Here is a 13295-nt window from a genome sequence, read left to right as displayed (position 1 = left end):
TTTTTTTTGTATAAAACACAGATCTGAATTTAATAACCAATAAATAAATGGAGGGAGAAAGTAAATGGTGGCAGGTTAAAAAAGCACCCAATAAACTTCACTCTTCGTGTCTTTTAACTCATAATCTGTCCCAGAACTTGAGCTGCCCTTACTGTAAACTGTTTTCTAATGGGTAACTCTAGCTTTCTGCATGATTACTATCTCCACCAACAGTCCATCTCACAGATACTGTATTTCACAGTTTCATTTTGTGTTCTATTTGTATGTCAGTTAAAATATTCTTTAAGATCAGGACACCATGAAGAATAGGGTGTGTTTGTATAATTACACCTTTATTTTGATAAATGCTATGGTATGAATAACGCTGTTATTTTCCATTTTCATTTAAGTGTATTTTTAAGTAAAATCTGTTTATTCTTATATTATAGACTAGCTTCATGTAATCTTGGAGTAAGGACGTGTGAAAGTCTGGAATCAGTTTTAAAGCTGGAAAACTCCTCACTGATAGAACTGGATCTCAGTAACAACAACCTGCAGGATTCAGGAGTGGAGCTGCTCTCTGCTGGACTGAAGAGTTCACACTGTAAACTGCAGACTCTCAGGTCAGTGTTTCTGTCGCTTTATTTTAAACAGACTAAAGGGAAATAGGAGTCACGTCTTAACTGAAAGTAATGCATAGAGTGGGTGCTGGATTGATGAGGTTATATCTCTGTATTTAGGGATTAATGTCAATATTTTTGCATAGATTTTACTGTGATTTAACAGTTGTGTCCACGCTTCCTGTCTTCTTTATTCCTGCTTAAGTTGTTTTATCCACATTTCTATCTGATCTTAACAAAACCTCAAGTAACTCTGGCTTTGTCTAAACTGCAGATAAATGTGTCCCAAATCTTGTTTTAATATAGGTGTCATTTGTGAGGCAGTGTGAATGTTAAAAAAATCACACTGAACACTAAAATATGGATTTAGGCCACTTTCCCTCTGCAGTATGAGCAGAAATAATGACATAGTAGTATAATACAGGACAAATCCTGCACCTAACAACTGGGGTTATACATAGAGCTCAGCCAGGATCTACTACTCACTCAACTAACAACAATAGCCAAAACCACCACAATCTGATATTGTTAAGAAATATGATATGTTAAGAAAATCACCAAAATGTGTTATTTAAACTTTGTGTTTATTGTAAAATCTTTTGTGTTTATATCACATTTTTCAGATTAGCTTTGTGTAATCTTCAATTGAAGATGTGTGAAACTTTGGCATCAGTTTTAAAGTTGGAAAACTCCTCCCTGAAAGAGCTGGATCTCAGTAACAATGATCTGCAGGATTCAGGAGTGGAGCTGCTCTCTGCTGGACTGGAGAGTTTAGACTGTAAACTGCAGATTCTCAGGTGAGTTGGTTCAGTTTGAAATTATAAGTGTTAAAATATGTTATTTAAAGCTTTAACGAGATACTTATATATCAAATCACACAATAGGAAGCTTCTACTCAAGGCCAGAGTACATCAGTCAATCAAATGTGAACTCTGTTTGCAGTCATCTTTAGGATGTCCATACTAATATATTTTTTAAGTAGGCACACACTAATCACAAATGTTTTGAAGAAAATCATAAATTTACTTGCAGATGCTCTTAAATAGCTTTGCTGAACATGTCCTCTACAGTGATATGCAGGATTAATCACTCTAGCTTCCAAAAAAAAAGTTTAACCCCGTTGAAGAATATAATCTGTAGCCCGTAAGAGCATGAGCTGCATATAGATGTAGGTGACAGTAAAATTGATCAGCTGTGGAACTGGAGCTTTCTGTTTAATAGTTAATGTATATTCTGTTACTATAGTATTTTATATTGTTTCTTTACCCTTCATCCACATCTCTATAACTACACAATCCAGTACAATCAGGAAAACAGGACGAGTCCACCTACTTCCTTGCAATAATTATTGTTCTGTCTCTTGGAAAGCTTCACTTTTTAAGTCCTAATAAAACCACAGCTAGTTTTCAACCTTATATTCAGTTCTTAATCCAGCCTACTGACACTGAGCTAAAAACCAAAAGTGTATTTACATGTTTTATGTACATATATATACATATACATATACATATACATATACATATATAGATATATACACATTTCTTTTTGTCATACTAACATTTTTCAGATCAAATAAAACCTTTCATGATCAAATAAACTTTAATATCAAACAAATATAACCTATAAATATGAACAAGCACGTTTTGAATGATAATTTCATTATTTAAGGGGAAAAACTCCAAACCAATCTAGCCCTTTGTAAAAAAAAAAAAGTATCCCCCCCCCCCCCCACAAATTAATTGTGACTAATCACATTTTTGGAAAGCTGAGTTACATTTACCTAACCACAACCAGGCTGGATTATTGTACAATAAATTCAGAAATCCCTTAAATAGAACTGTCTAACAACATGAAGCAGATAAAAGATCTCAAAAAGCAGCACATCTTGCCCTGATCTGAAGAAATTCAAAAACAGATAAGAAAACAAAGTCATTAATCTGAAAAAGGAGGTCCCAAAAAACCTAGAACAACATTTAAAGAACTGCAGGTCTCACTCGCCTCAGTTAAGATCAGTGTTAATGATTCAATAATAAGAAAAAGACTGGGTGAAAATGGTCACAATGGGAGAGTTCCAAGATAAAAAACACTGCTGACCAAAAATAACACAACGACCCGTCTCACATTTACCAACAAACATCTTAATGATCTCCAGGACTTTGGGTAAATATTTTTTTGACTGAAGAGACAAAAGTGTTTTTTTTTTTGGAAAGTCCCGTAACTTCTGGTGTAAAACCAGCACATAATTTCAGATAAAGAACATCATACTGAACGTAAAACATGGTGGTGGTAGTATGATGGTCAGAGTCTGCGTTGCTGCTTTAGGACCTGCCCAACTTGCTGTAAGAGACAATCCTGAAAGAATATCTGGCCATCTGTTCGTGACCTCAAGCTCAGATGTTTTCAGGTTCGACAGCAGGACATGGCTTTGGAGGTTTTGGAGTGGCTAAGTGGCTAAGCTGATATTAAACAGGACATTTATGCTCAAAAACCCTCCTTGACTTTATTTGTTGCCGCCAAGGGCATCCACTAAGGTATTAGATTTAGAGCAGCAAACACTTTTTCACACAGGGTTATACATGCTTTTTTACATATAAAAAAGGTAAAATAAGTAATTGAATGCGACTTCTTCAAATTAGAAATCATGGAGGGGTCTGAAACTTTTATCTTAGGTGCACGTCCACTATGAGAGATATAATCTAAAAAAAAAAAGTATAATTTTTTAATTAACATCTGTCAATCACCAAAAATTCTGGGCCTCAAAGACCTGTTAGTCCGCCTCCACAAATTAAAAGCACCTGTTTGAGGTCGTTAGCTGCATAAAGACACCTGTCCACCCCACACAATCAGTAAGACTCAAATACAAAACAGGCACCAAATTTCCTTTGACTTTTCTGTACTCTGTAGTACTGAGACATTTCAGTCAGTGCTTTTTCAGTATTGAATTTTAACACCTATCCCTAATCGAAATTGACTCAGAGCTCAGTTTTAACAGCCATATCAAATCAATTATCAATTCAGCTTTATACTTCCTGAAAAACAGTAAGATTTAAATACTTTATGAAGGCAAATCTAGAAAAACTCATTCACGCCTTTATTTCTAGTAGATAAGATTACTGTAACAGCTTCCTCACTGGCCTCCCCAAACATCTGTCAGACAACTGCAGCTTATTCAGTACGCTGCTGCCAGAATACTAACCAGGACAAAGAGGTGCTCATATCATACAATCAGCTGGAGAATAAAGTTTAAAATACTGCTCCTTTTCTATGAAGCACTAAAAAGGTTTTTACCAACGTAAATCTCTGATATGCTGGAGAAATACTGCCCTGTTAGACTCCTCAGATCAGTAGAGGCAGATCTGTTAACACTACCTAGAATTAGAACCAATGACGAGACATTATGCTGCAGTTGGAATAAACTCCCAGAAGCTGTGAGATGTTCTGCGTAGACTATAACCTCTAAAAAAACTGAAAACGTATCTATTTACCTGCGCCCAAACGTTTTATCTTTGTGCATTCTGGTAAACTCTTAGTACATGATTGTTCTTTTTTTTTCTCCTATGTCCTCCCCAGTTTGGGAGACCAGATACCCCATCCACACTAGTAATGCCCCCAACACTAGGATTCAAACCAGCACAAATGTCCTTTTGTTTTATTTATTTTTTTATTCAAATTCCTTATTAATTATTTTATTAGTTTTTGTTCTCAGTTTTCTTATAAATTCTAAGAAACTTTTTTTTATAATTGTTCTGCATTGTGTGTGAAATGTTTCTGTAAAACATAGAACTGATGGCATGTATGAAAGATACAATACAAATGAACTTGTCTTGACTAGTCACCAGTTAATTGCTAGCAGCTTAATTTATAAAGTAAAATAAGGGCTTTTCACTCTTTAAACTGACCAGTGCCGTTGATTTTTAAGATCTGTCCTCAGAAAAAAATTAGCTTTAAATGTACTGAAATTTCACGCAAAAAGCAAAACAATTTAAGAAAAAGGGGTGAGATGAACATAAACTAAATTACTTTAAAGATTCTGTTTTCCACATCAATAACACTGCTGTACTCTGAAAGTAAGCGGATAGTGTATTTTATAGAGCTGACTGTTCCGTTTGAAGACGAGGTAGATGGAGCTTATGAAAGGAAAAGGCTGAAGTATACAGACTTGGTGGCTGAGGTAAGAGAGCATGGGTGGCAAGCGTTAGAGTTGCACGGTACCGTAGGTTCGATTCTTTTTCGATACTACGTCATCAAAAACGATTCGGTTCTTTAGCGTTCGATGCTTTCGATACTGTATATAGCCCAGTCACTAGCTTCAAATGAGTCAAATTAGTAGGCGCGATTTGATTCAGTTCATAAGAAAACTGATTCACACCGCAGCAGTCGGTGTGGCAGAATTCAGATAAACTTAGTGTTCTGAACAAATGAATCGATTCATGCGCAAGCCAGCAGAGCAGCAGCGAGTGTAGAATGGCGACGGCTAAAATAACAGATGTCTCTCGTCCGCGACTTGTGGACAAAACGGGCGCGAGGAGTGAAGTGTGGGAAAATAGTCTGAGATGTAGGCGTCTGTTTTTTATTTATATTTTTATTTTTAAATAAAATAAGGAAAATAACGAAAAGTGAAACTAAACTACTTTATTTATAAGCGCTGTTTTCACTCCCACAGTTGTACAGCGGGGGGTGTTGTGCTGATTCTGTCCGCGAAGCGGGAGTCGGATTCAGTAGCGGATTCGGCACAAGCGCGGCGGCGCCTCGCGGTCCGCGGTGTTAGTTGTAAGCGCTCGCGCTAGCCGCAAAATACGACAGAAAACACTGAGGGAGCTGCAGGATTATGTGTGGGACTAGAATATGAGCACGAGAAGATAAAAGAGAACCTTTACCTGTGAGTAGCTCACACCAGAACACGCAAATCTCTCTCTCTCTCTCTCTCTCTCTCTCGCTGTGTCTCTTTCTCTGTGTCTCTTTCTCTGTGTCTCTCTCTGTGTCTCTCTCTCTCACTCTCGCTGTGTCTCTTTCTCTGTGTCTCTCTCTCTCGCACGTGAACGCCTCCGCATTTGACCTGCAGCACTGTGTTTAGCTGTTCTTAAAAATCATTTTAATTAAATAATAGTTCTATGCTTCTGTGTTACAGTGTTATTTAACATAATTCTGATCATATTTCGCTCATTCATTTAGCAGACAAGCACCCTGATCTCTACAAAGAGCTGAGAAGTCGACAGGTTAGTGGAGTTAGTCAAGATACACTCTGTCTGTAGCTTTACTAAGATTTACTAGCGACTGCTAGTAAATCACGTTAACACGGAGAGGAGTGTGCAGGAGTTTTGTTTTGGACCCGTGGTTTTCTCTATTTCTCCATTATCCCATTGGCTGTGAAACATGAAAACAAGATGTTCACGTTTTCGCGTTTCCATCGCAAATCTGTGGTCAGGCACGTAGCCTGCTTGATCGTTACACTGAACATGGGCTTATTAAAAACGGTAAACGGTTGATTAATAAAACGGAGCAGTGAGTGTTAAAATGAACATAACATTGTAATGTTCTTCTGTCTCTTTATTTTCCTTATTCAGAACTTAACTTCTGCCCGCCCGTCAGGTTCACATAGTCAGGCTACCATTACCTCTGGTTTTAGTTTTTAGGAAGTGTTTAGATAATTATGTTATAGTTAAGGTTATAATAACGAAACTTGTTTTTTGTTCAAATGTTTCATTTTAGAATAAAAACGTTTGCACCGATTGTTCAGTGTTCAATCCAGTTCAGTCAAAAATAAACATTTTATGTTCAGATATTTTTATTGTTTTTTTTTTCTTCCAAGTATCGTTTTGGTATCGAGAATCGTGATACTACAGTTGGTATCGGTATCAAAGTCAAAATTTTGGTATCATGACAACCCTAGCAAGCGTATATTAGACCGGTGGAGGTAGGTACTAGAGGCTTTGTTGCGAAGTCTGCCACAAGACTGCTGTCTGAATTCGGAATTGGAGGTCGTGTGCTGAGGACAGTAGTGAAGGAGTTGTCAGATGTAGCTGAAGATCTAGTCAGTGGTTGTGGTTCAGAAGGGCTGAGGCTACGTGGGGAAGGGAATGAGTTTGTGCTTCTACAGCAGGCTTGGAGGGTGGTGCGTCTGGGACGCCAGACTTCACTGTTGAGCCTTCTGGAGGTGTCGTGGGCCTAATTCAGCGAAACACTGACGAAGGAAGGTGCCTACCTGAAGACCCCTGAGAAGAGCTTGCACTGAAGTTTGTGTTAGAGTTTGGATGAAGGGGATTGGTGTGGTCTTGCTGTTCTTGTAGTAATTTGTCTCATGAGGTTTTGCAGACGTCTGAGTACTTGGCAGTTGAGGCACGGACCATGAACATAGCTCGCTATGCTTCTGGATTCTTGTCGAGCCAGTATCAGATGGTAGTGGTTGCTGTGTTCTGCTCACGCAACTTATAATGTCATTTATTGTGTGTGATTGTGCTTAGGTAGGGTGCTGTGGTTAGTGTGTTGTTGCCATAGATTAAGGAAGTGAGCTTAGATTAAGGAGGGATTCTGTTTAATACAGAAGTGTATAATCTCTCTCTCAGTCTGCCTCTGTCACTCTTTCTCTCTCTGTTAATAACTTACTCTAATTTTCTCTCTCTTTAGATTATCTGGGTGTATGATCACAGAAAAAGGCTGTTCTTCTCTGGCTTCAGCTCTTAATTCAAACCCCTCCCACCTGAAAGTGCTGGATCTGACCTACAACCACCCAGGAGAGTCAGGAGAGAAGCTGCTTTCTGCCAGACTGGAGGATCCACACTACTCACTGGAGACACTCAGGTTTGAAGAAGTACTCAGGGGGAAGATTCAGGTGTGCTGCAGATGTTAGATAGAGTGATGAGGGTCAGTTAGAGATAAAAAAGAGAGTCCAGTGTTACCCTGTGTTAGAATGAGCTACATTTTCTCAGTTAAATTAATATATTTTAATAATAAAGTGCACAGTGCATATACAGATGTGGTGTATTCAGCCTTTTGTTGTGAATTTTGTATTATAAACTAAAATTATATTATAAGATGAAAGCAACTCATATTATCCAGCTTCAGATCAACACTAGGAATAATAATCAGGATCAGGGTTTGCCCATAGACAGAACGTAAAGATTAAAGTTCTGGACTACAGAGTTCGTAGCGTGATGAACCCTCAATGTACGTTATTCATAAATCACAGTGTTTCAGGTGTTAATAAAATGGATTGAGCTCATCAGAGTTTAGAGTAAAGTGAAGTCCACATGTTTGTTGGTTAAAAGTTGAAGACTCCATGTTTCCTTTGTAGCTGGATCTTTATGGTTCAGCCTTTACTTCTTCACCTGTTCTAAACAGAGACCCTATAATTCTCCCTCACGCCCCCTAGAGGCTGGGAATAAAAGAAGAAGCTAAAGTGTGATAGCATATTGAATCTGTTATTGGATATTAAAATTTAAATCTGAGGCTCTGGTTTCCTCTAATTGTGTTAATGGTGTTATAAAGGAGTGGGTGTTTCTTCTTAAGGATTAACGTTAATTATTGTGTATCAGGAAAATCCAGAACTTCATATTCCTTCACCATGTTCACTAATATAAACCCAGAGAGAGAAACTCTGCATTTCACTCTCACACCCTGCTGATCTGTGTGTGTGTGTGTATGTGTGTGTGTGTGTGTGTGTGTGTGTGTGTGTTTAGAATGGAACATGGAGGCGAAATAAGAATCAAACCTGGATTAAAGAAATGTAAGTTTTCTCTCACACACACACAACATTCACACACACAACACTCACACACACAACACTCACACACACACAACACTCACACACACACTACACACACACACTACACTCACACACACACAACACACACACACACACTATACGTACATTACATTACATTTCACTTTTAAATGATGGAATCAGCAAAAGCTCATCCTCTTCTTTATCTTCTACAATATTTGATGAACTCATCTTAGGTTTATTGAACTGAACTGAGTTTTATCTCTGTCTGAACTCAGTTTCTCGATGTGATTTTTTATTTCTAAAACTGTACGATTAGAGAGAGAATGAGTGAGAATGAGCTTCAGCTGCATCTGTCGCTGTTCAAATACAACAAACCATTCAAACGTGCAGTGTGAGTTATCCACAACGCTCTCCATTAAAATAATCACACAGTGTACGCTAGAGTTAAGATCAGACCCAAAGAATCCAGCCCGACCCATAAACTGTCATTATGAACCCGAGCCTGATTTAAACCCCACATTTCTTCATGAGTAAAAAGTTAAAACTGAGCGTTTTAAAAACTTTTTCAGGCTTTTTAAATGAGCGAAATCTGTTCAGAATTATGTAAATTAACATTACAGCACTGAAGAAGCAAAGACCTATTATTAAATAACAATGTTTATTAATAACATACACACACTACACACACTACACACTCACATACACACACTACACACACTACACACTCACATACACACACTAAACACACTACACACTACACACTCACATACACAGACTACACACACTACACACTCACACCACACACTACACACACTACACACTCACACCACACACTACACACTCACATACACACACTACACACTCACATACACACACTACACACTCACATACACACACTACACACACTACACACTCACACCACACACTACACACTCACACACTACACATACTACACACTCACATACACACACTACACACTCACATACACACACTACACACACTACACACTCACATACACACACTACACACTCACATACACACACTACACACACTACACACTCACATACACACACTACACACTCACATACACACACTACACACTCACATACACACACTACACACAGTACACACTCACATACACACACTACACACTCACATACACACACTACACACTCACATACACACACTACACACAGTACACACTCACATACACACACTACACACTCACATACACACTCACATACACACACAACACACACTACACACTCACATACACACACAACACACACTACACACTCACATACACACACTACACACTCACATACACACTACACACTACACACTCTACATACACACAGTACACACTCACATACACACACTACACACTCACATACACACACTACACACTACACACTCACATACACACACTACACACTCACATACACACAGTACACACACTACACACTCACATACACACACTACACACTCACATACACACTCACATACACACACTACACACACTACACACTCACACTACACACACTACACACTACACACTCACACTACACACACTACACACACTACACACTCACATACACACACTACACACTCACACTACACACACTACACACTACACACTCACACTACACACACTACACACACTACACACTCACATACACACACTACACACTCACATACACACACTACACACAGTACACACTCACATACACACACTATACACACTACACACTCACATACACACACTACACACACTACACACTCACACACACTACACACTCACATACACACACTACACACTCACACACACTCACACTACACACACTACACACTCACATACACACACTACACATACACACTACTCACACTACACACAGTACACACTACACATACACACACTACACACTACACATACACACACTACACACTCACTTACACACACTACACACAGTACACACTCACATACACACACTACACACTCACATACACACACTACACACACTACACACTCACATACACACACTACACACACTACACACTCACATACACACACTACACACTCACATACACACAGTACACACAGTACACACTCACATACACACACTACACACACTACACACAGTACACACAGTACACACTCACATACACACACTACACACACTACACACTCACATACACACACTACACACTCACATACACACACTACACACACTACACACTCACATACACACACTACACACTCACATACACACACTAAACACACTACACACTCACATACACACACTACACACACTACACATACACACACTACACACTCACATACACACACTACACACACTACACACTCACACTACACACACTACACACTCAAATACACACACTACACACACTCACACTACACACTACTCACACTACTCACACTACACACTCACACTACACACACTACACACACTACACACACTACACATACACACTACACACACTACACACTCACACTACACACACTACACACTACACACACTACATACACACTACACACTCACACACACACTACACACTCACATACACACACTACACACTACACACACATTACACACTACACACACATTACACACACACTACACACACATTACACACACTACACACATTACACACACACTAGACATCAAATACACATTACACACTACACACTCACATACACACTACACACTCACATTACACACACTGTGTGTGTGTGTAAAGTGTGTGTGTAATGTGTGTGTAGTGTGTGTGTAATGTGTGTAGTATGTGTGTGTAATGTGTGTAGTGTGTGTAGTGTGTGTGTAATGTGTTTGTGTGTGTGTAGTGTGTGTAATGTGTGTGTAATGTGTGTAGTGTGTGTAATGTGTGTGTAATGTGTGTGTAATGTGTGTGTGATGTGTGTGTGTGTGTAATGTGTGTGTGTAGTGTGTGTATGTGAGTGTGTAGTGTGAGTGTGTAGTGTGTAATGTGTGTGTAATGTGTGTGTAATGTGTGTAGTGTGTGTAATGTGTGTGTAATGTGTGTAGTGTGTGTAATGTGTGTGTGTAATGTGTGTAGTGTGTGTAGTGTGTGTGTAATGTGTGTGTAATGTGTGTGTAATGTGTGTAGTGTGTAATGTGTGTGTAATGTGTGTAATGTGTGTGTGTAGTGTGTGTATGTGAGTGTGTAGTGTGAGTGTGTAGTGTGTAATGTGTGTGTAATGTGTGTGTAATGTGTGTGTAATGTGTGTAGTGTGTGTAATATGTGTGTAGTGTGAGTGTGTAGTGTGTGTAGTGTGTGTAATGTGTGTAGTGTGTGTAATGTGTGTAGTGTGTGTAATGTGTGTGTAATGTGTGTGTGTAATTTGTGTAGTGTGTGTGTGTAATGTGTGTAGTGTGTGTAATGTGTGTGTGTGTGTAATGTGTGTAATGTGTGTAATGTGTGTGTGTAATGTGTGTGTGTAATGTGTGTAGTGTGTGTAATGTGTGTGTAGTGTGTGTAATGTGTGTGTGTGTGTGTGTAATGTGTGTAGTGTGTGTAATGTGTGTGTAATGTGTGTAGTGTGTGTAATGTGTGTGTAATGTGTGTGTAATGTGTGTGTAATGTGTGTAGTGTGTAATGTGTGTGTAATGTGTGTAATGTGTGTGTGTAGTGTGTGTATGTGAGTGTGTAGTGTGAGTGTGTAGTGTGTAATGTGTGTGTAATGTGTGTGTAATGTGTGTAGTGTGTGTAATATGTGTGTAGTGTGAGTGTGTAGTGTGTGTAGTGTGTGTAGTGTGTGTAATGTGTGTGTAATGTGTGTAGTGTGTGTAATGTGTGTGTAATGTGTGTGTGTAATTTGTGTAGTGTGTGTGTGTAATGTGTGTAGTGTGTGTAATGTGTGTGTGTGTAATGTGTGTGTAGTGTGTGTGTAATGTGTGTGTAATGTGTGTGTAATGTGTGTAGTGTGTGTAATGTGTGTGTAATGTGTGTGTAATGTGTGTGTAATATGTGTAGTGTGTAATGTGTGTGTAATGTGTGTAATGTGTGTGTGTAATGTGTGTAGTGTGTGTAATGTGTGTGTAATGTGTGTGTAATGTGTGTAGTGTGTAATGTGTGTGTGTGTAATGTGTGTAGTGTGTGTAATGTGTGTGTAATGTGTGTGTAATGTGTGTAGTGTGTGTGTGTGTAGTGTGTGTAATGTGTGTGTAATGTGTGTGTAATGTGTGTGTGTGTAATGTGTGTGTGTGTAATGTGTGTGTAATGTTTCTGTGTAATGTGTGTGTAATGTGTGTAGTGTGTGTAATGTGTGTGTAATGTGTGTGTAATGTGTGTGTAGTGTAATGTGTGTGTAATGTGTGTGTAATGTGTGTGTAATGTGTGTGTAGTGTAATGTGTGTGTAATGTGTGTGTAATGTGTGTGTAATGTGTGTGTAGTGTAATGTGTGTGTAATGTGTGTGTAATGTGTGTGTAATGTGTGTGTAATGTGTGTGTGTAGTTTAATGTGTGTGTAATGTGTGTGTAATGTGTGTGTAGTGTGTGTGTAATGTGTGTTCTTGTTTTCAGACGGCTGTGATTTCACACTGGATCTAAACACAGTAAACCGTCGTCTCTCTCTGAGTGAGGAGAACAGGAGGGTGGAGTGGGGAGAGGAGCAGCAGTCGTATCCTGATCATCCAGAGAGGTTTAATGTGTGTCTGCAGGTTCTGAGTAGAGAGAGAGTTACTGGACGCTGTTACTGGGAGGCTGAGTGGAGAGAAGGAGCTGAAGTAGCTCTGAGTTATAAAACCATCAGCAGGAAAGGAGACGGATCAGACTGTCGGTTTGGAGGGAATATAAACTCCTGGAGTCTGTACTGCTCTAATAACAGTTACTCTGTTCATCACAATAAGAACAGCACTGAACTCCCCCCTCCTCCCTCCGGCTGTAGGAGAGTAGGAGTGTATGTGGACTGTCCCGCCGGCACTCTGTCCTT

The 13295-nt window shown here is 39.1% G+C and overlaps 2 protein-coding genes across 2 annotated transcripts in view; both read left to right on the top strand.

Annotated features, from left to right (window-relative positions):
* LOC111196385 (NACHT, LRR and PYD domains-containing protein 12) overlaps nucleotides 1–13295 on the top strand; it is a 411983-nt gene that overhangs the window by 65168 nt on the left and 333520 nt on the right. The window lies entirely within an intron of this gene.
* Nucleotides 7133–13295, top strand: part of LOC111196386 (neoverrucotoxin subunit beta-like) — a 6646-nt gene continuing 483 nt past the window's right edge. Inside the window, exons 1-3 of the mRNA XM_049469397.1 lie at nucleotides 7133–7397; nucleotides 8276–8322; nucleotides 12887–13295. The exon at nucleotides 12887–13295 is cut by the window's right edge and continues 483 nt beyond it. Coding sequence (XP_049325354.1) covers nucleotides 7237–7397; nucleotides 8276–8322; nucleotides 12887–13295 — 617 coding nt within the window. The 5' untranslated portion in view covers nucleotides 7133–7236. The remainder of the gene's footprint in view (nucleotides 7398–8275; nucleotides 8323–12886) is intronic.

This window comes from Astyanax mexicanus, chromosome 1 (genome assembly GCF_023375975.1).
Source record: "Astyanax mexicanus isolate ESR-SI-001 chromosome 1, AstMex3_surface, whole genome shotgun sequence".
Taxonomy (NCBI): Eukaryota; Metazoa; Chordata; class Actinopteri; order Characiformes; family Acestrorhamphidae; genus Astyanax; species Astyanax mexicanus.
This window is presented reverse-complemented; position numbering and strand designations above follow the sequence as displayed.